The following is a 19,108-nucleotide window of genomic DNA, read 5'->3' as shown; positions in this document are numbered from 1 at the left end:
CTGCAGTATTTTGCTTTTATTTATCCCACATTACAACAGTGACTATACTTGAAAAGTACTTCATTGGCTGCAAAACATTCCAGGATGTACTGAGGCTGTGAAAGGCACTATAGAAATGTAAGTTATTTCTTTCTTTAACACAGAAGGCATTCTTGAGCATCATTATATCCAGCACAAAAAAAAATTGTCAAAAAATGTATAATGGGGAACCTCAGTTCATACATATATTTATTTATTTGTTTTAATTATATACATATTTATTTTAATTATATACATATTTATTTATTATATGGATACCTTAACATTTGGCATCACAAAATAATTCACTGTACAGGGAAACTAAATTGATTTTCTCCTGTAAACAAGTCCATGTGTGGTATATGACTCTCTGGACAACAATTTCTTCTGAATAATAATGCTAGGCTATTTGAAAAGCTTAATAAACACTGTGCTCAACACAGTAGACATTTCATGTCGCCAAATTTCATTTTTCTAGTAGGTTTTTAGCCTTAGGGCAGTTTTGTACCAAACGAACGCAGAATGGAAGAATGTAGTTTATAACAATATCATATCTGTTATTCTAATCTAGATGGGAGGAACTGTTAGCACATTACACATTGCAGTAAGGAGGTGATGGCGTATGGTATTACTGCTGGATTTAAAAATGCAGCATATTGCTCTGGGGATCCGCGTTCGAATTCTACCATAGCAGATGGTGGAATTTGAGTTAAAAGTTTAATGATGACCGTGAAACCATTGCTGATTGGTCCACTAAGGCGCTGACCTTACCTGGCCTAGCCAGTGGTACCTACACCACCCCCCACCCCCCGAAAAAAAAACGCCACCTCTGATAAGAAATCAGCCGGTCTTAGTGCCAGCCCCTAAATGCCTCTCTGGTTGGTGAAGGTGCAGTCTGACCAGAACAGAGCTGGAGTCCTGACCCCACCCTTCCCTGACTGATGCTTGGTATTGGTTACTAATATCTATCGTTCATTAAAGCTCTTGAGCAGTCTCTCAGTTTCAGTTTCATCCTTATTTATTTCAGCACATTTCTGGATTATTCAAGAGTGGAATGAATATTTGCCATCCGCTTGAGTCGGAGCCGAAAAGGGTAATGATCATGGTTATTGTGCTGTTTGGACAATTGGTGGCGGTACTTCCCAAGTAAAAATGAGGCTGAGCCAAGTTAATCTGTTTGAAAACGGCAGTTAACCTGGAAATTGGAAAGCTGTCATATTAATGTATTTTTTTCTCTCTCTCTCCAAATAGTGTCGCAATGCCTGTTTGAACAGCAGTCAATTGTTTGGATTGGCGGTCGAGTCATGAAGAGGGAATGAAGTGAGCGGAGCTCCTTCTCATTCCGCTTGCTGCGGGCAATCCAGCTCTGTCCAATAAGTTTGTGCAGTTTTGAAGTGGGGCGGCTCGGCTCTCGGCTCTTTCTCAGCCATTGACACCAGAGCTCCGTCCACCTGGGGTCACTTGAAGCAGCATGGAGAGGTCGGAGAGGGGGGCACAGCCAGAGAAGCAGCAAAAAGGGTTTAAAAAGAGAATCAGCCGCGTCTTCCACCGCAGCAAGTCGAGCGGCGACCAGGAGGAGGAAGATCCCCGGGCTAGCAGCAAGGAGCCGGGCAGCCCTCCTGCCTCACAAGTGACCGGCAGCAGGAGGAGAAGCTGGGGAAGCTGGCGACAGAAAAAAAAGTCCGGCGAGCCGTCGGTGCCATGGACACCTCCACTATCCCCGCCGGGAGACGACATGTAAATCTATTCTTCTTAATCATTTTTTCCCCCCTCTCTGGGGCTTTACCGGGCAGATTCCAAAAATATATATTCTTGTAACTCCCAGCTATTTACTGCAACTTCTTCCGGGTGATCTGAAGTTTTTACTTCTAACATATGGAAAGGACAGCCGTTTTATGTCAAACCAGGCGGGTTCACTTGAAATAAACTGGATCCATAATAACTATTCTCTCATTCTCAGCCAGAGGGGTATGTACTGAGGTTATAATATGGACAGGACAGCAAATTGTGATTGTAATATAGCCCCATACCATTCTCTGCAGCAATAGAAATAGAGTTCACTGTCATGTCCAATGTAAATTTACCAACGCAGGTAGATTGAGGAAATCTTAAGCCATTTGCTGGTCAAAATAAACAAATGGGATTTAGACACCCGGGTAAAAGTTTATTCCACGAGCACGGTGCATAGTTTTCCTATCCCCTGCCCCCCACCCCCCGCCCCCCCAACCACCACACACCCCTCCCCCAAGAAACCCATTTACAGTATTGAAGAGATAGGGCGCCTGTTCATTCATGTCCGCGCAATGTGATTATTACACATCAAATCCTCCAGACTGCCCTGTTTTAGACAGTGAGGTCAGGTTCTCATCTGGAGCAATGACTGGTGTTGATCGATCGGCAGATCGGCCAGCGTAGGCACCACGAATGTAAGGAACATCAATGAGCTGCACCACACGGCGCTGCGTCCACCAATTTCTACAACATAAGGGATATTACTGTTTACAAATAAAACGGTCCCTTTTTTTTGGAAACGAGTGGGTTCTGGGGGCTCCATATACTGCTGCCCCATCGATTTTCTCAACGATTTGTGTTCAGCCTTCCGTTTTTCTGTGAGGGGGAGATTTTTAATATTGCTGTTATCCGTCACATTAAACGTGAAAGGCTCTTGCACTGGGTCAATATGTATATATGAATCCCATAGATCTCAGTATTATTTATAGTACCAACGACATTGATAGGACTAGAAAGGAGGTTTTGTTGAAAGAATTTGATCAGTTAAGAGCTAAATTAAAAAGCAGAACCTCCAAGGTAATAATTTCGGGATTGCTACCTGAGCCACGGGAAAACTGGCATAGGGTAAATAAGTTAAAGAGTTAAATGCATGACTCAAAGACTGGTGTGGGAGTTTCAGTTTATGGGGCACTGGCACCAGTGCTGGGGTAGAAGGAAGCTGTTTCGCTGGGACTGGCTTCACTAGAACCTTGCTGTGACCAGTGTCCTCGCAAATCCAATAACTAGGGCTGTAGAGAGGGCTTTAAAATAAATAAGGGGGTGGGGAGAGGGTTCTGGAGAGGGGATACTTGGGATAACATAACTAAAATTAGAGGAGCTGAATATTATTTAAATGGACAAAGAATACAGAAAGCTACAGCACAGATAGATTTGGGAGTCCTCGTGCCTGAATCCCAAAAAGCTAACATACAAGTTCAGCAAATAATAGGGAAGGCAAATGGAATGTTGGCTTTTATTTCAAAAGGAATGGAGTATAAAAATAGGGAAGTCTTGCTAAAGCTATATAGGGCACTAGTTATACCACACCTAGAATACAGTGAACAATTGTGATCCCCTTATCTAAGGAAAGATATACTGGCATTGGAGGCAGTCCAGAGAAGGTTCACTAGGTTGATCCTGGGTATGGAGGGATTTTCTTATGAGGAGGGGTTGAATCGGTCGGGCATGTACTCATTGGAGTTTAGAAGAATGAGAGGTGACCTTATTGAAACATATAAGGTTCTTAGGGGGCTTGACAAGGTTGATGCTGAGAGGTTGTTTCCCCTTGTGGGAGAGTCTAGGACCAGAGGGCATAATCTCAGAGTAATGAGTCACCCACTTAAGACAGAGATGAAGAGGATTTTCTTTTCTCAGAGGATAGTGAATCTGTGGAATTCTTTACCACAGAGGGTATAGTATGTAAGTATATTCAAGGCTGAGATAGACAGATTTTTAATCAGTAAGGGAATCAAGGGCTGTGAGGAAAAGGCAGGAAAGTGGAGTTGAAGGTTATTAGATCAGCCATGATCTCATTGAATGGCAGAACAGACTCGATGGGCTGAATGCCCTACTTCTGCTCCTTTGTCTTATTTCAGTCTAGGTCTGTAAACATGTCTTCAGAAGATCATGAAATATAAGCACATCTCTAGTTTGTGAACTGTGTAAAATTGAGTCTAAAGGTGTCTGAAGCTCCAACATGACTGACCCTTCATAAACTGGGGTTGAGGTGTGCAAACTGCCTGTAGAGTTGTATAAAACTGTTGTTTAATAAGAGCTATCTGACAATTTTTGCATTACCAACTCCACCTCTGTTATTTTGGAGACAGAACCTCATTCCTTTCCTACACACCTCAGCATCACATCATGCTAGATGGACAACAGAGGAGGATAGTATGCTAAGCTATGTTAAACGCTACTGTGAGGTCAAGGAGGATGAGGTGGAATTATTTAGAATAATCACAGTCAAAGTGAATGACATTCATGACTTTTATTAGGACTACTTCACTTCTGGGAGAAGCAGAAACCAGATTAGTGGGAGTTATGGGAGAGATGGGCACCAATCAGGGTGGTGATCTCTTCTTTAAAGACTTCATAGAAGAAAGGGAGGCTGTGGCTTGAAAAATAATTAGTGAATACAAACATTTTGTTTAGGAGGAATTGGTGACTGATTTTGAAATGGAGGGAGAGATATTGGATGGGCTTCAGCTTAGTGGAAATGGAGTAGAAGATGGACGGGGTATAGGAGGGATGGAAAATAAACTATAAGGAGTCAGGATTTTGGGGCCATGATGGTGGGACTAGGGGGAAGTTTGTCTTAGGGCGTAAGGGAAAGGGGTAGCAGCATATGGAGTTGAAGAGATGGGCTCTGTCTTAATGATAAAATCCATGAGCTCCACACACTCAAGAACAGGAGTCACTATGATTGAGACCATCTAATCAGCTACCTCTGCTGAATTCCTCTCCATCTCTTGCCTACCAACATTAGCTCCACCCTCCCCCAGCTCTGAGCTTGCATCTGTATTTACCTCCTCTCCTATCTCCCCTCATTGCCATTTCCAAACTCATCTTGTCCATGCAACCCACTTACTGCTCTCTAAACTCTATTTCTACTAAACTTCTGTCTTGGCTCCCATGCTGGCAGACATTGCAAAAGATTCCCACTCCTCAGGCACTATACCCCTCCCTTTCAAATATGCTGCCATGAACCTTTCTATGTATTTTTCAAAAGCATATTTTCCCCTCTGTCCTTGCAAACTACCTACCTATCTGCAACCTCCCTTTCCTCTTGGGATTCCTTGAATGTGTTGTTGCCTTCCAAATCTGTGGCCAAATTTCTGCAACTCTATGTTGGAATCTGTAATCAGGTTTTCATCCCTGCTACAACACTGAAATAGCCCAAATCAATATTACTGTCCTTATGGTACACAATCCCTCCTCATCCTTCTTGACCTCTCTGTAGCCTTTAACAAGGTTGACCATTCCATCCTTCTTCAACACCTCTCCTCTGATATCCAGTCTGAGTAGAACTTTTCTCACCAGGTTCCACTCTTACCTATCCAGTGATAGAGAATCTGCTGCATTGGCTTCTCTTCCTGCCCCTGTGCCATTACCTCTGGAGTGCCCCAAAGACCCACCCTCCTATTCCTCATCTACCTGCAACCCTTCACCGACATCAAAGAGATAATGTCAGTTTTCAAATGTATGCTGGTGACACCCAGCTTTATCTCACCACCACCTCTCTTGACCCCTCCATTGCCTCTGTTGTCAGCCTGCTTATCCGACAACCAGTCTTGAATGAGCACAATTTCCTGCACTTAAATATTGGGAAGACTGAAGACATTGTCCTTAACTATCGGAATAAATTCCATTCCCTTGCCACCAACACTTAACCTTCTCTTACCATTGTTGGCCTCCCAACATCCCATTATCTTCAGCTCATCTAAAGGTTTCCCATATTTAATCCCCCACAAAATCCTGCTTAGCCATCACCTCTGTCCTGGTCCCCAGAGTCATAAATTTAAAATCATAACCCTTGCATTTGAATCTTTCAATGTTTTCAAACCTCTCTATCACTGCCACCTTTTCCAGCTCTATAACCCTCACTCTAGAATTCCCAATTCCTCTGGTTGCCTCCTCCTATCACTCCACAATTGGCAGCCATGTCTTTAGCTACCAAGTTCCCAGTCTCTTGAATTCCCTCTCAAGCCCCTCCACCTAGACTTCCCTCTCCTTCCTTGATGCTCTTTCAAACCCAACTCTTTGAACCCTTTGAGTTTACTACTCCTAATATCTGTTTCCTTGACTCAGCATGCCTCAGAGTGCTATATGAATGCAAGTAGTGTTTTTTTTGTCAACATTCACTCTCAATGCTACATTTACCTTTTGTAACTTTCAAATTAATCATATACTGTGTCCCAAAATATTATTAACTTGTTTTTGAAATTGTGACTGTTGAGTCTCTGATTAGTAAGTTTGGTTACATTTCTCAGATTGCTGGACTACAGCTAATTTGCATAGGAAGTTGCTGCACATGCAAATCAGCTAAACTTGAAATAAGGAAAAGATAGCCCAACCCAGTATTTGACTATGGGAGATTGTGAAAACTTAACTGGGGGCAGAAACCTGATGGGATGTAGGTTGTTCCTATGAATTTGTATTTAAGGCAGTGTGGGAGAGTTGAGTCAGATCTATGTGGGAAGGTTTGGCTAGCAACCAGACTTTCAGAAATAAAACTGAGGAAGAAAATATTTGATTGTGTCAGCCAGGGCTTGGGGGTAGTACTGCTGCAACTGAGTCAGATCTTTATGGGTTCAAGTACTACCCCAATGACTTGAGTGCATAGAGTGCAGTCTGAGTGGGTGCTACACTGTTGGAGGGACTGTCTTTCAGATCAAATGCTAAACCAAGGCCCTATTTGCTCCAACAGGTGGAAGAAAAAGATCCCATGGCATTATTTGAAAAATGGCAGGGGAATTCTCCCAGGGCTGGATTTAACAGGGCAGTGTAGTCTGTGCTCCCCTCCTCCCAGCAACCCCCCACCCCCACCTGACCATAAAAGTGAAAGGGGAGCCCGCCTTCTCCTCCAGATGGCTGCCCTGCAGCAAGTTAACATCCAATTGGCTGCTAAATGATTTGAACTAGGACTTCTGTCCAGTACCGGCAATGCTACCGAGAGTGGCGGTTGCTGCAGGTACTGCAGTGATGTTGAGAGGAGGTGTGTGGCACTGGATCCAGTCTCGCAAGTGAGCCTGAGATCTTGGTGGGGCCAGATTGGCAAGCCCCATTCAAGGTTGGCGGTGGGAGGGGAACCTGGAGGGGGCTGTTGCAGCTTCAGGGGACCCTTTAATGGCCCAGGGGCCCATTAAGGAGGGACTGCTTCCTGTATGCTGCCAGCCTATGTAGTTTGGCCTGAGCCTCTACCACCACCAGTTAAATCCTGTTAGTGGCTGGATGAGGCACAATGCCAGCTGCTTTAATGTGCTCCCCACTTTCAAACCCGCCAGCAGTGGAGCATTTAATGCAGCCCCCAGTGACTTTACTAGTATTCATGTCTCAACCAATGTTTAAAATACATGATCAAGCAATTTCTTTCATTGTTGTTTTTGTGATCTTGCTGCGTGCAAATTGGTTGCCTTATTTCCTATATTAAGGCAGTGACAACTTCAAATTAACTTTATTGGCTATGAACAGTTTTGAGTGGTCCGGTAGTCATGAAAGGTATTATATAAATGCAACTTTTATTTCACAAGTCTTCCCATTGGAAACACAACAGTTACTGAATATGTTTGCACAAAATTGATGGCTTTACTCAAATTAGATGCTAGTGATAGGAAATTGCAATCTAATGTTTATATCTTTCCTTACCTTGTCCTTGTTTATACCCTAGAGATGCTGGGTATCAGGAGTGCCAATATATCTAGTGATTGATTGATTAATTGTGTTGGGCATCGAAGGAAAATTTAAATGTCGATTATCATTTAAAGTCTGTGGCTGGTGCTGCTCTATTGGCTAAATTTTACTGTCTTTGTGGTGATATTTCCTGGGATTTCTCCCCTCTCCAGTCCAACCCCTCTTCTTCTAAGGTTGCCAGCCACAGTGCCTAGAAAATCAATCCTCTATTACAGAATACTCTGACAACACAGAAGAGTTAGCAACTCAACCCGCCTCTGAGGTGGTTAACCCGATAAGATACAAATACCATTGGAGTCCATCGCATTTGCACAACTGTACTCGTCCCTAAAAGATCTGCCTGTGTTATTGTTCTCTATAATGGGACAGCACCAGATCAGAAAATCTGCCTTTATGTTTCTTGACCCAGTTAATCCTTTCGCCCCACTTTTTGGTTGTCGATATCTGACTGTCCGCATCTGAACACAACATTTAAAAAATTTGACAAAAAAAATTGGCGGGCATCATACACAGAAAAGTTTATGGCTCTTTGCTCAGGAAGTGAAAAGAAACATTAAGAAAAGGATGAGATACTTCAGCCCATCAGGCCTGTTTGTCCATTCAATTAGATCCTTACTGATCTGTACCCCGGTTTCGCACCTTTGCTGCATAGCCATTAATATTGTAACACAGAGTTTATTTTTCATTTGTTCACAGGATGTGGGCACAACTGCTAAGGCCAATATTTATTGCCCATGCCTAGTTGCTCTTGAAAAGGTGGCGGCGAGCTGCCTTCTTGACCTGCTGCAATCGTTGTGGTGTGGGTACACCCACAAGTTGATGATAGGGGATCCAGCAATGGGAATGCCTTGAATGTCAATGGCTCTATTGTTGAAGATGGTCATTGCCTGGCCCTTGTGTGGCATGAATGTTACTTTCCATTTATCAGCCAAAGCCTGAATGTTGCCCAAACTTTGAAGAAGCTCTGAAGAAGAGTCATACGGACGTGAAACCTTAACTCTTTCTCTCTCCACAGATCCTGCCAGACCTGCTGAGTTTTTTCCCAGCATTTTCTGTTTTTATTTCAGATTTCTAGCATCCACAGTATTTTGCTTTCAACTGAATGTTGTCTAGGTCTTTTTGCATGTGGGCATGGACTGTTTCATTATCCGAGGAGTTACAAGTGTGACACAACACTGTGCAATCAACTGCCAACATTCCCACTTCTGACCTTATAATGGAGGATAGGTCATTGATGAAGCAGTTGAACGTTGTTGGGCTTAGGACATGACTGTGAGAGAACATCTGCAGTGATGCCCTGGAGCTGAGATGATTGGCCTCCATCATCTTCCTTTGTTCTAAGCATGTCTCCAATCAGTGGAGAGTTTTCCCCCTGATTCCTATTGATTTAAATTTTGTTAAGGCTCCTTGGTGCCACATGGTCAAATGCTGTTTTAATGTCAAGGGCAGTCATTCTCACCTCACCTCTTGAGTTCAGCTCTTTTGTCCATGTTTGGACGAAGCAATAATGAGGTTTGGAGCTGAGTGGTTCTGGTAGAACTCAAACTGAGCATCCATGATCAAGTTATTGCTGAGTGAGTGTTGCTTGATATCACTGCCAACAACACCTTCCATTACTTTGCTGATGATTAACAGCACAATGATAGAGCAGCAATTGGCTGGATTGGATTTGTCCTTTTATTGTGGGCAGGACAAACCTGAGCAATTTTCCACATTGTTGGATAGTGCCATTACTGTAGCTACACTGAAATAGAGTGCTGCAGAGAAATATAATTTCATTTTGGAGAAAGTTTTTTTCAGAAATGTGGAAGTTGAGATTTTGGTGATTACAACATGTACGAGATGTGTTGCAGGAATTTAAAGTTTGTGGTCATTTCAAAGTGGATGAATGAAAAACATGAAAATTATGTTTTTTTGGCACAAACAATTAACTCAGGCTAACTACTTCAATCTAAAAGCTGATAAGTTTCCTGTAATGTTTCTCATGAATGAATTGGTGCTCTGACAAATGCAGCACTTAATTAGCTTTTCAAGTGGCAAAGTGCAGTGACCTGCATGGTGCCTCTTAACTTGACATGTACTGTCTAATGAATTTCATTTCATCGGAGGTGGTCTCCAGAGAGTAGTACAAAAATGCAGGCTTCAATAGCTATTGCTGCCTTGTACAAACTGACAAGGGCCAGTGGCTCACCGTAAACAAATTCCGTTGAGCAGTGCCCGTACAAAATAAAAATTGTACACGCGCTCTTATCAGGACTTGGAGTCTGTTGTTCACAGACTCATGCAGCTCTCAAAAATGCAATTGGAATGTAAGAAGTTGTATCTTTGTCTCTTCCTCTCACTGTAATAACCAACACCCCTGGAAATAAATAGGACATTTGCCAATCAGAGAAAGTATCATACCAGGATTGGATCAATTGCTCAAGTACAGCATTCCTCCTCACCACCCCATACCCCCACAACTGAAGGGAAACTTGGGCCATCCTTGAAAGAGCAGTTCCCAACAGTTCATCATCTGCTAAACTCTTATAGGGTCCATACAACGTCAAACAAGTTTCTTATTTTCTTGACATCGGAACATGGAAAAAGGAACATATCATTTAGCCTCTTGCATGTTCAGCCATTCAATTAGATCACGGCTCATTTGCATCGTAATTCTAGTTACCCAGCTTGGTTCCTGTTACAATGATGAGGTTTATAAGAGTATAAGGGAGGGCAGTGAAGGTTTAGCAGGCTGATATGTTTTGGGACTACGTCTTTAAATTTAGGGTAAAATGAAGGGGTCATGTGACCAGTTCTACAGTCTGCCTGACATTAAGCCTGGGTAGTTTGATTGTTAGAGATCAAAAGAGGGCTTAGATTGTTTTACTGGGAAGAAGGTATTTACGCTTGGAGACAATGGCAGCAGCCTATGTGTTAACAGTGGAGACTGAAAGTCTCCAAAATCCCAGAAAAGTGTAGCTAATATAGGGTTGTAAACAGTTGTGCTTTAAATTTAGTGCCAATATGAAAGAGAGTTGGGCTCTCAAGGATAGCTAATTAGCATTTCTGCCTAGATACAAGACCCATGTGATTTACATTGCCATGGAGAAGTGTGCAGGGGAAGCACAGACAGTTTTTCTTAGATTACCTGAATCCAGGAGAGAGGGAGCAGTAGAGGCTTTTAAAAATCTCAATGTTTCACCACAAAACAAATGGTGGAAACTGGGCTCAGGTTGAAAGGACTGAATTTGTGGGGAGTTAAAATGAGGCTGGAAGAGTCATCTGGCTTGGGTTGGAGGGAGTGTCACCAGGAAAAGAAAATGTCACTGTGAAAGGCAATTGTAAAATTGCAACTTACCAGGCTGAGAAAAGAGAAGAACAGAAAAAAACCCTTGGGAGCTAAAAACCACTTTGGACAGATTCTGAGAAAATTGAATGTCTACATAAAGGACAGTGTAAAGTGCAACTATGAAGTGTGTTTTGTTTTTGGTTTGTCTAGGAGTATGCATGTTGGCTTTCATTGCGAGAGGACTTGAGTACAGGAGCAAGGATGATTTACTGCAGCTGTATAGGGCCTTGGTGAGACCACACCTGGAGTATTGTGTGCAGTTTTGGCCTCCTTACCTAAGAAAGGATCTATTTGCCATAGAGAGAGGGCAGTGAAGGTTTAGCAGGGTGATTCTTGGGATGGTGGGATTGTTGTATGAGGAGAGATTGGGCAGAGTCTGTATTCACTGGAGTTTAGAAGAATGAGAGGGGATCTCATTGAAACGTATAAAATTCTGACAGGGCTAGACAGACTGAATGCAGAGATGATGTTTCCTCTGGGGAGGGGTTCTAGAACAATGGGTCACAGTCTCAGGATTTGGGGTAGGCTGCTTAGGACTGAGATAAGGAGAAACTTCTTCACTCAGAGGGTGGTGAACCTGTGGATTTCCCTACCACAGAAGGCAGTGGAGGCCAAGTTACTAAACATATTTAAGAAGGAAATACATAGATTTTGACTCCAAAGTCTTCAAGGGCCTTGGGCAGAGAACAGGAGTATGGAATTGAGTTAGAGGGTCAGCTCATTCATATTGAATGCTGCAGCAAGCTCGAAGGGCCAAATGACCTACTCCTGCTCCTATTTTCTATGTTTCTATGAGTAAGGAGGGAGGTATTCCAATCTGTGGTTTAATGTATAAGTTGCCTACAAAGTTTGTGTTTAGTTAATAGTGTTATTAGTCACTTGCTACAGTAAACATCTTAAAACATGAAGCCTTGATATGGCATTTTTTCAGCTATAAACTAGAAGTTTAAATTTCTTTTTTAAAGTAATCAGACTCTATAGGGATCATAATATTATATTCCTTAATACACTAGCCTAACAAAAATTATAGACCTCAATCTTGATGTTTCCAATTTACCTAGCTTCAACAGCTTTTTGGGGAGCAGAGTTCTGGATATCCACTACCCTAAGTCACTGTATACTGAACCTGAGATCCTTCCTATTAAATGGCATCAGGTGTTCTAGTAAGTAACACCACCCAAGTTTACTAAACTGTCTGACCCGCACTATGGCACCAGAGGCTGAGGGATCGATTTCTTCTCTCCCAGGCAGACTTCCATCTCTCCATACTCATCCAAGACTGCCATATTTTCCAGAGTTGGGACTCAATGTTTAAGCACAACAGATTCCTGATAGGATTCCAAGAAGAAACTGCCAGTGAGTGAGGAATCTCCATGTGGTGCAGTAGTGGGGATGCCACTGCAGTACAAGAAGACACAGAGAGAGAGGATCAAAGGGGCTTTCAGTGTGAAAGTGTCTGGTTACGGCTTGAGAGGAATGGGGCTGATACAAGAACTTCTCTCTTGGGCAAAATCTGGGCTTTTATTGCCACTTCCTGGGAACCAGGCCCTGGAAAGGGGACTGCAGATGGTGCTAAATACTGGAGTCTGGAGCTAGTGGGGGGTTTTTGGGCTCATTGCTCTAAATGGAGATTCTTGTTATTCCCCAGCCTGAGTAGCCAGAGGCAGAGCTTCAGACCTGAAAGACCAACTTTAAAAAATGTCAGAACCTTCAGGCTGAGAGTTCCGATTTTCTAAACGCTGATCTGTCAGATCAGTTTCACTAGTTGCTGCGCTGCTGCTCCCGACCTTTGGGCAGCTTCATGGTTTCAATTTGTTTTGAAAAGCCCACCAGAAAACCATGAAGCTGCCTGAAGGTCTGAAATAGCAGCACAGAAAACGAGCAGGTTCTTGTTTGAAAAATGGTAAGTCAGACCTTTATTTTGCAGTCAGTTGGATGATGGCCGGGGAGGGGCATGGGGGGTGGTGGTGGTAGATGGGGAGATTTTAGGGGGAAGGTGATGGGTGGGTAGCATTGTGATCGTGCCATTTGCGGAAAAGGAGCAGATGTCATTTATAGTATATTGTGGGTTGGCGCCAAAGGAGTCCGATTGCTAAGGTTGTATTAACTACAGAGTTGAATTGTTTTGTAAATGTAGTGATTTCTTTGCAGCCAATTTCCTAAAATCAGTTGATTGCTCTGTGATTAATTATCCTTGGTAAATCAGTATTGGGCTTCCAATTTCACCACAGCTGTTGAAGGGGTGGGGGTTAAGGTTGGGGGCATAGGAGGAGTGGGGTTAACTTGAGAGGTGTAGGTTGGGGGCTCTCAGCAGGTGTTGTGGGGGGGGGGAAGTTGGGGGGTGTTAGAGAGATGGGGAGAAGTTGGGGGCTGTTGGTGGGTGTTGGAGGGGTGGGGGGAGGTTGGAAGTGTTGAGGGGTGAGGGGATATTGGGGTGTTCGAAGGGTAGGGAGGAGATTGCAGGCTGTTAGAGGGGTGGGTGGCAGGGGGATGTGGGGGGAGTTGGAGGATGGGTGGCACGGGTCGTGGGGGTGAGGCATGTCACTTTTTTGCTGTTGCATTTTCTTATTTATTAACTACAGTTTCTATTTTAGGCTGTAAATTCAGTGTACAACACAATTTATGTGACAGTTTCTGGGGGAAGGGGAAACAATCCAGTTCTTGAGTTAAGGCCATACTTAATTTATGTACCTTGTATCATTCTTCTCTGAAAAATTCAGACGATCAATTTAGTCTACTGTACATTTTTCTGAAGTTGCTGGTAGATGTCTGACTGGCAGATCCTGGGGATAGTGTCATTAGCATAAAAGGAGCAGATGCCATTTATGATACACTGTGGATTGGCACCAGAGAAGTCAGAATGGTAAGGTTGCATTAGCTACAGAGTTGAATTGTTTTGTAAATGTAGTGATTTCTTTGTTGCCACTTTCCCAACATCAGTTGATTGCTCTGTGATTAATTATCCTTGGAGAATCAGCATAGGGCCTCCAATTTCACCATTGCTAAAGTAATTTTTATTACATGCAGATGTAGTGAAATCACAGAATCACAAAATCTCAGTGCAGAAGAGGCCCTTTGGCCCATTGAGTCTGCACAGGCACGTGAGAAACACCTGACCTACCTACCTAATCCCATTTACCAGCACTTGGCCCATTGCCTTGAATGTTATGACATGCCAAGTGCTCATCCAGGTACTTTTTAAAGGATGTGAGGCAACCCGCCTCCAACACCCTCCCAGGCAGTGCATTCCAGGCTGTCACCACCTTCTGGGTAAAAAAGCTTTTCCTCACATCCCCTCCTAAACCTCCTGCTCCTCACCTTGAAATTATGTCCCCTTGTGACTGACCCTTCAACCAAGGGGAACAGCTGCTCCCTATCTACCCTGTCCATGTCCTTCATAATTTTGTACACCTTGATCAGGTTGCCCCTCAGTCTTCTCTGCTCCAACGAAAACAACCGAAGTCTATCCAACCTCTCTTCATAACCTAAATGCTTCATCCCAGGCAACATCCTGGTGAATCTCCTCTGCACCCCCTCCAGTCCAATCACATCCTTCCTATAATGTGACAAACAGAACTGCACACAGTACTCCAGCTGTGGCCTCACCAAGGTTCTATACAACTCCAACATGACCTCCCTATTTTTGTAATCTATGCCTCGATTGATAAAAGCAAGTGTCCCATGTGCCTTTTTCACCACCCCACTAACATGCCCCTCTGCCTTCAGAGATCTATGGACACACACGCCAAGGTCCCTTTGTTCCTCAGAACTTCCCAGAGTCATGCCGTTCATTGAATACTTCCTTGTCAAGTTACTCCTTCCAAAGAAACAAAGGCAAAACCTACATTTTTACAGCACCTTTCACAATGTCTCAAATTGCTTTACAGCCAATTCAATACCTTTGATTTATAGTCACTGATATAATGTAGACAAAGGTATCAAATGGCAGAGCAGGCTCAAGGGGCCTGTTCGTATGTCATTTTAGATCGATGAGATGAACTGTGTTGGATAGCCTTTACCATCCATAATTGGGAAAGGTGATGGGGGGAAGCAATGGTGTAGTGGTATTGTCATTAGACTTATCCAGAGACCCAGGTTTGAATCCCACCATGGCAGATGGTGGATTTTGAATTGAATAAAAATCTGGAATTAAGACTCTAATTATGATGAGGAAAACCGTGTCAATTGTTGTAAAAATCCACTTGGTTCACAAATGTCATTGAGGGAAGGAAATCTGCTGTCCTTACCTGGCCTACATGTGATTCCAGACCCAAAGTAATGTGATTGACCCTTAAAAGGGCCTCTGGAAAGGCCACTCAGTTGTATTAAACTGCTAAAAACAAGCCAATAAGGAATGAAACCAGATGGATCACCGGGCATCAACCTAGGCACCGGAAACAACAATGGCAAACACTGCCCTGTTGACCCGACAAAGTCCACCAGCAGGACAGACCTAACAGAGGCACAGGCATGGTGGTATACAGTCAGGAGGAGTTGCCCTGCGAGAATACAACATTAACTCTGGACCTCACGATGTCTCGTAGCATCAGGTCAAAAATGGGCAAGAAATACTTCTGCTGATTACCACGTACTGCTGCACCCACTGCCACCCACCCCACCACCCCCCCAACCCCCCTCAGCTGATGAATCAGTACTCCTCCATGTTAAAGCACTGAGGGTAGCAAGAGCACAGAATATACACTGAGTGGGAGACTTCAATGACCACCACCAATAGTGGCTGGGTAGCACCGCTACAGACCAAGCTGGCCGAATCCTAAAGGACATAATTGCTAGACTGGGTCTACAGCAGGTGGTGAGGGAACCAACAAAAGGGAAAAACATACTTGACCCCATCTTCACCAACCTCTTGCCGCAGATGCTTCTGTCCACAATAGTATCAACAGGAGTGACCATCGCACAGTCCTCAAAGTCCTGTCTTCACATTAAGGATACTCTCCATCATGCTGTGTGGCACTAGCACCATGCCAAATGGGATAGATTTTAAACAGATCTAACAACTCAAGACTGGGCAATCATGAGGCACTATGGGCCATTGGCAACAGTAGAATTGTGCGCGACCAGAACCCGTAACCTCATGGCCCAGCATATCCCTGTCAAGAAGATATAATAATGTCTATAATGTTATTGGAAATTATTTTAAAATAGAGTTTAGTGGTGTTTGTGTCTATGTGTGTGTGTGTCTTAATTGGATTAAAACCAGCTGGTCTAGAGGCTTTGATGTATAGAAGAGAAGTAGGTTTGAAATGGCACTTAGATAAACATAGGGAAATAGAAGGTGAGGTGTAAAGGAGAAAATTTGCATTTTTAAATAGACCGTTCAAAAGAACGGGTGAAATATTACACCTCACCAGGTGAAGCTCAGAAACAATGTGTTTTTTTTTAAAAGCTTACTAGTAAAGTGGGTATTATGAAAGGTTTTTAGTGTTAGAAGATTTAAAGTTAAAAAAAACCCCTAGTGACAATGAGAATTTGCATTCAAAGAGGAAAATAAAGGAAGAGGCGGCTGTTGGTAAAAGGAGGAGGGATTCTGAGATCTAAAGCCTCCAGTCTGTAAGCCTCAAGTGTGCCAACAAGGACCCAGAGCTGAAAGAAAGTAATTTTGAATGCGACTGTCCAGGCTGTAATTTTCCAGGGTTCTGTTTAAATCTGTGTTTTACTGTTGCCTTACCAGGGGTCTAGACTTATAGTGTCATAGAGTTATACACCACAGAAACAGGCCTTTTGGCCCATCGTGTCCGTGCCGGCCATCAAGCACCTATCTATTCTAATCCCATTTTCCAGCACTTGGTCCGTAGCCCTGTATGCTATGGCGTTTCAAGTGCTCATCCAAATAATTCTTAAATGTTGTGCAGGTTCCTTCCTCTACCACCCACTCAGGCAGTGTTCCAGATCCCAACCACCCTCTGTGTACCAACAGCCGCCTCTTCCTTTATTTTCCTCTTTGAATGCAAATTCTCATTGTCACTAGGGTTTTTTTTAACTTTATATCTTCTAACACTAAAAACCTTTCATAATACGCACTTTACACCCTTCGAAGCCTCCTGCCCCTTACCTTAAATCTATGCTCCCTGGATATTGACACTTCTGCTAAGGGGAAAAGTTTCTACCTATCTACCCTATCTATGCCCCTCATCATTTTGTATAGCTCTATCAGATACCTTCTCAGCCTTCTCTGCTCTAAAGAAAACAACCCTAGCCATTCCAGTCTGTCTTCACAGCTGAAATTCTTCATCCCAGGCAAGATCCTGGTGAACCTCCTCTGCACCCTCTCCAATGCAATCACATCCTTCCTATTGTGTGGTGACCAGGATTGTACACAGTACTCCAGCTGTGGCCTAACTAGCATTTTGTACAGCTCCAACATAACCTCCCTGCTCTTATATTCTATGTTTCGGCTAATAAAGGCAAGTATCCCATATGCCTTCTTAACCACATTATCCACCTGTGCTGCTGCCTTCAGGGATCTATGGACATGTATACCAAGGTCCCTCTGATCCTCCCTACTTCCTAAGGTCCTACCATTCATTGTGTATTCCCTTGCCATGTTAGTACTCCCAAAATGCACCACCTCACACTTCTCAGGATTAAATTCTATTTGCCACTGCCCTGCCCATCTCACCAGCCCATCTATATCGTCCTGTAATCTAAGGTTTTCCTCCACTATTTACGACACCACCAATTTTCGTGTCATCTGCGAACTTAGTGATCATACCTCCTATATTTACATCTAAATCATTAATGTACAGTACAAACAGCAAGGGTCCCAGCACTGATCCCTACGGTACACCACTCATCACAGGCTTCCAATCACAAAAACAACCTTCGACCATCACCCTCTGCTTCCCACCGCGAAGCCAATTTTGGATCCAACTTAAAATATTGTTGTGGATCCGTGGACTCTTACCTTCTTGACTATTCTCTCATGCAGGCCTTGTCAAAAACCTTACTGAAGTCCATATAGGCTACATCAACTGCACTACCCTCATCTACACAACTAGTCATTTCCTCAAAATTCAATCAAATTTATTAGACATGATCGCCTCCAAACAAATCCATGCTGACTATCCCTGATTAATATTTGCTTCTCCAAGTGGAGATTAATCCTGTCCCTCAGAATTTTTTCCAATAGTTTACCTACCACTGATGTTAGACTCACTGGCCTATAATTACCTGGTTTATCCCTACTATCCTTCTTGAATAATGGTACCACATTCGCTGTCCTCCAGTCCTCTGGCCAGAGAGGATTTGAAAATTAGTGTCAGAGTCCCTGCAATCTCCTCCCTTGCCTCACGTAGTAGCCTGGGATACATCTCATCTGGGCCTGGGGATTTATCCACTTTTAAGCCTGCTAAGACCGCTAATACCTCCTCCTTTTCAATGCTAATTTGTTCAATATATCATAGTCCCCCTCCCTGATTTCTACACCTATATTGTCCTTCTCCATAGTGAACACAAATGAGAAGTAATCATGCAACCTTACCTATATCCTCCGGCTCCATGCACAGATTGCCACTTTGGTCCCTAATGGGCCCTACTCTTTCCCTGGTTATCCTCTTGCCCTTACTATATTCAATTGAGAGTCAGATTAATTAGGGGATATTTGTAGTTATTATAATAGTAATTTTGTGGACAAATATATGTGCTTACAATTTTTCTTTTATTAATAAATGTTTAATTTAGTTTTATAAAAAACCTCTTGAGACTCGGTGGTCTTATTACTATTGAATTCAAAGCCTGCATCTCAAAACATACAAATTGTAAAATGGGTTATGACAGTTGTTTCAAGTTTCCCTCTGGGATTTGAACAACTCTGCCTTTACCATCGGCTGTGTCATAATAACCCCCCACTCTACAATTACCACCAAACCAGGGCATCAACTCTGGTTCAATGAAGAGTGCTAAGAGCAGAACTAGGCATATCTAAAAATGAGGTGTCAACCTGTTGAAACTACAACACAGGACTACTTGTGTACCAAACAACATAAGCAGCAAGTGATAGAACTAAGCGATTCCACAATCAACGGATCAGATCTAAGCTCTGCAGTCCTGCCACATTAA

General features: G+C 43.2%; 1 protein-coding gene across 1 annotated transcript in view; it reads left to right on the top strand.

Moving 5' to 3' along the window:
* Positions 1–976: 976 nt before the first annotated feature.
* Positions 977–19,108, top strand: part of crybg1a (crystallin beta-gamma domain containing 1a) — a 319,813-nt gene continuing 301,681 nt past the window's right edge. Inside the window, exons 1-2 of the mRNA XM_041188918.1 lie at positions 977–1,111; positions 1,270–1,755. Of these exons, the coding sequence (XP_041044852.1) occupies positions 1,490–1,755 (266 nt within the window). The 5' untranslated portion in view covers positions 977–1,111; positions 1,270–1,489. The remainder of the gene's footprint in view (positions 1,112–1,269; positions 1,756–19,108) is intronic.

This window comes from Carcharodon carcharias, chromosome 5 (assembly GCF_017639515.1).
Source record: "Carcharodon carcharias isolate sCarCar2 chromosome 5, sCarCar2.pri, whole genome shotgun sequence".
In the NCBI taxonomy this organism is placed as follows: domain Eukaryota; kingdom Metazoa; phylum Chordata; class Chondrichthyes; order Lamniformes; family Lamnidae; genus Carcharodon; species Carcharodon carcharias.
The sequence above is the reverse complement of the archived record's forward strand: the minus strand, read 5'-3'. Positions and strand labels throughout refer to the sequence as shown.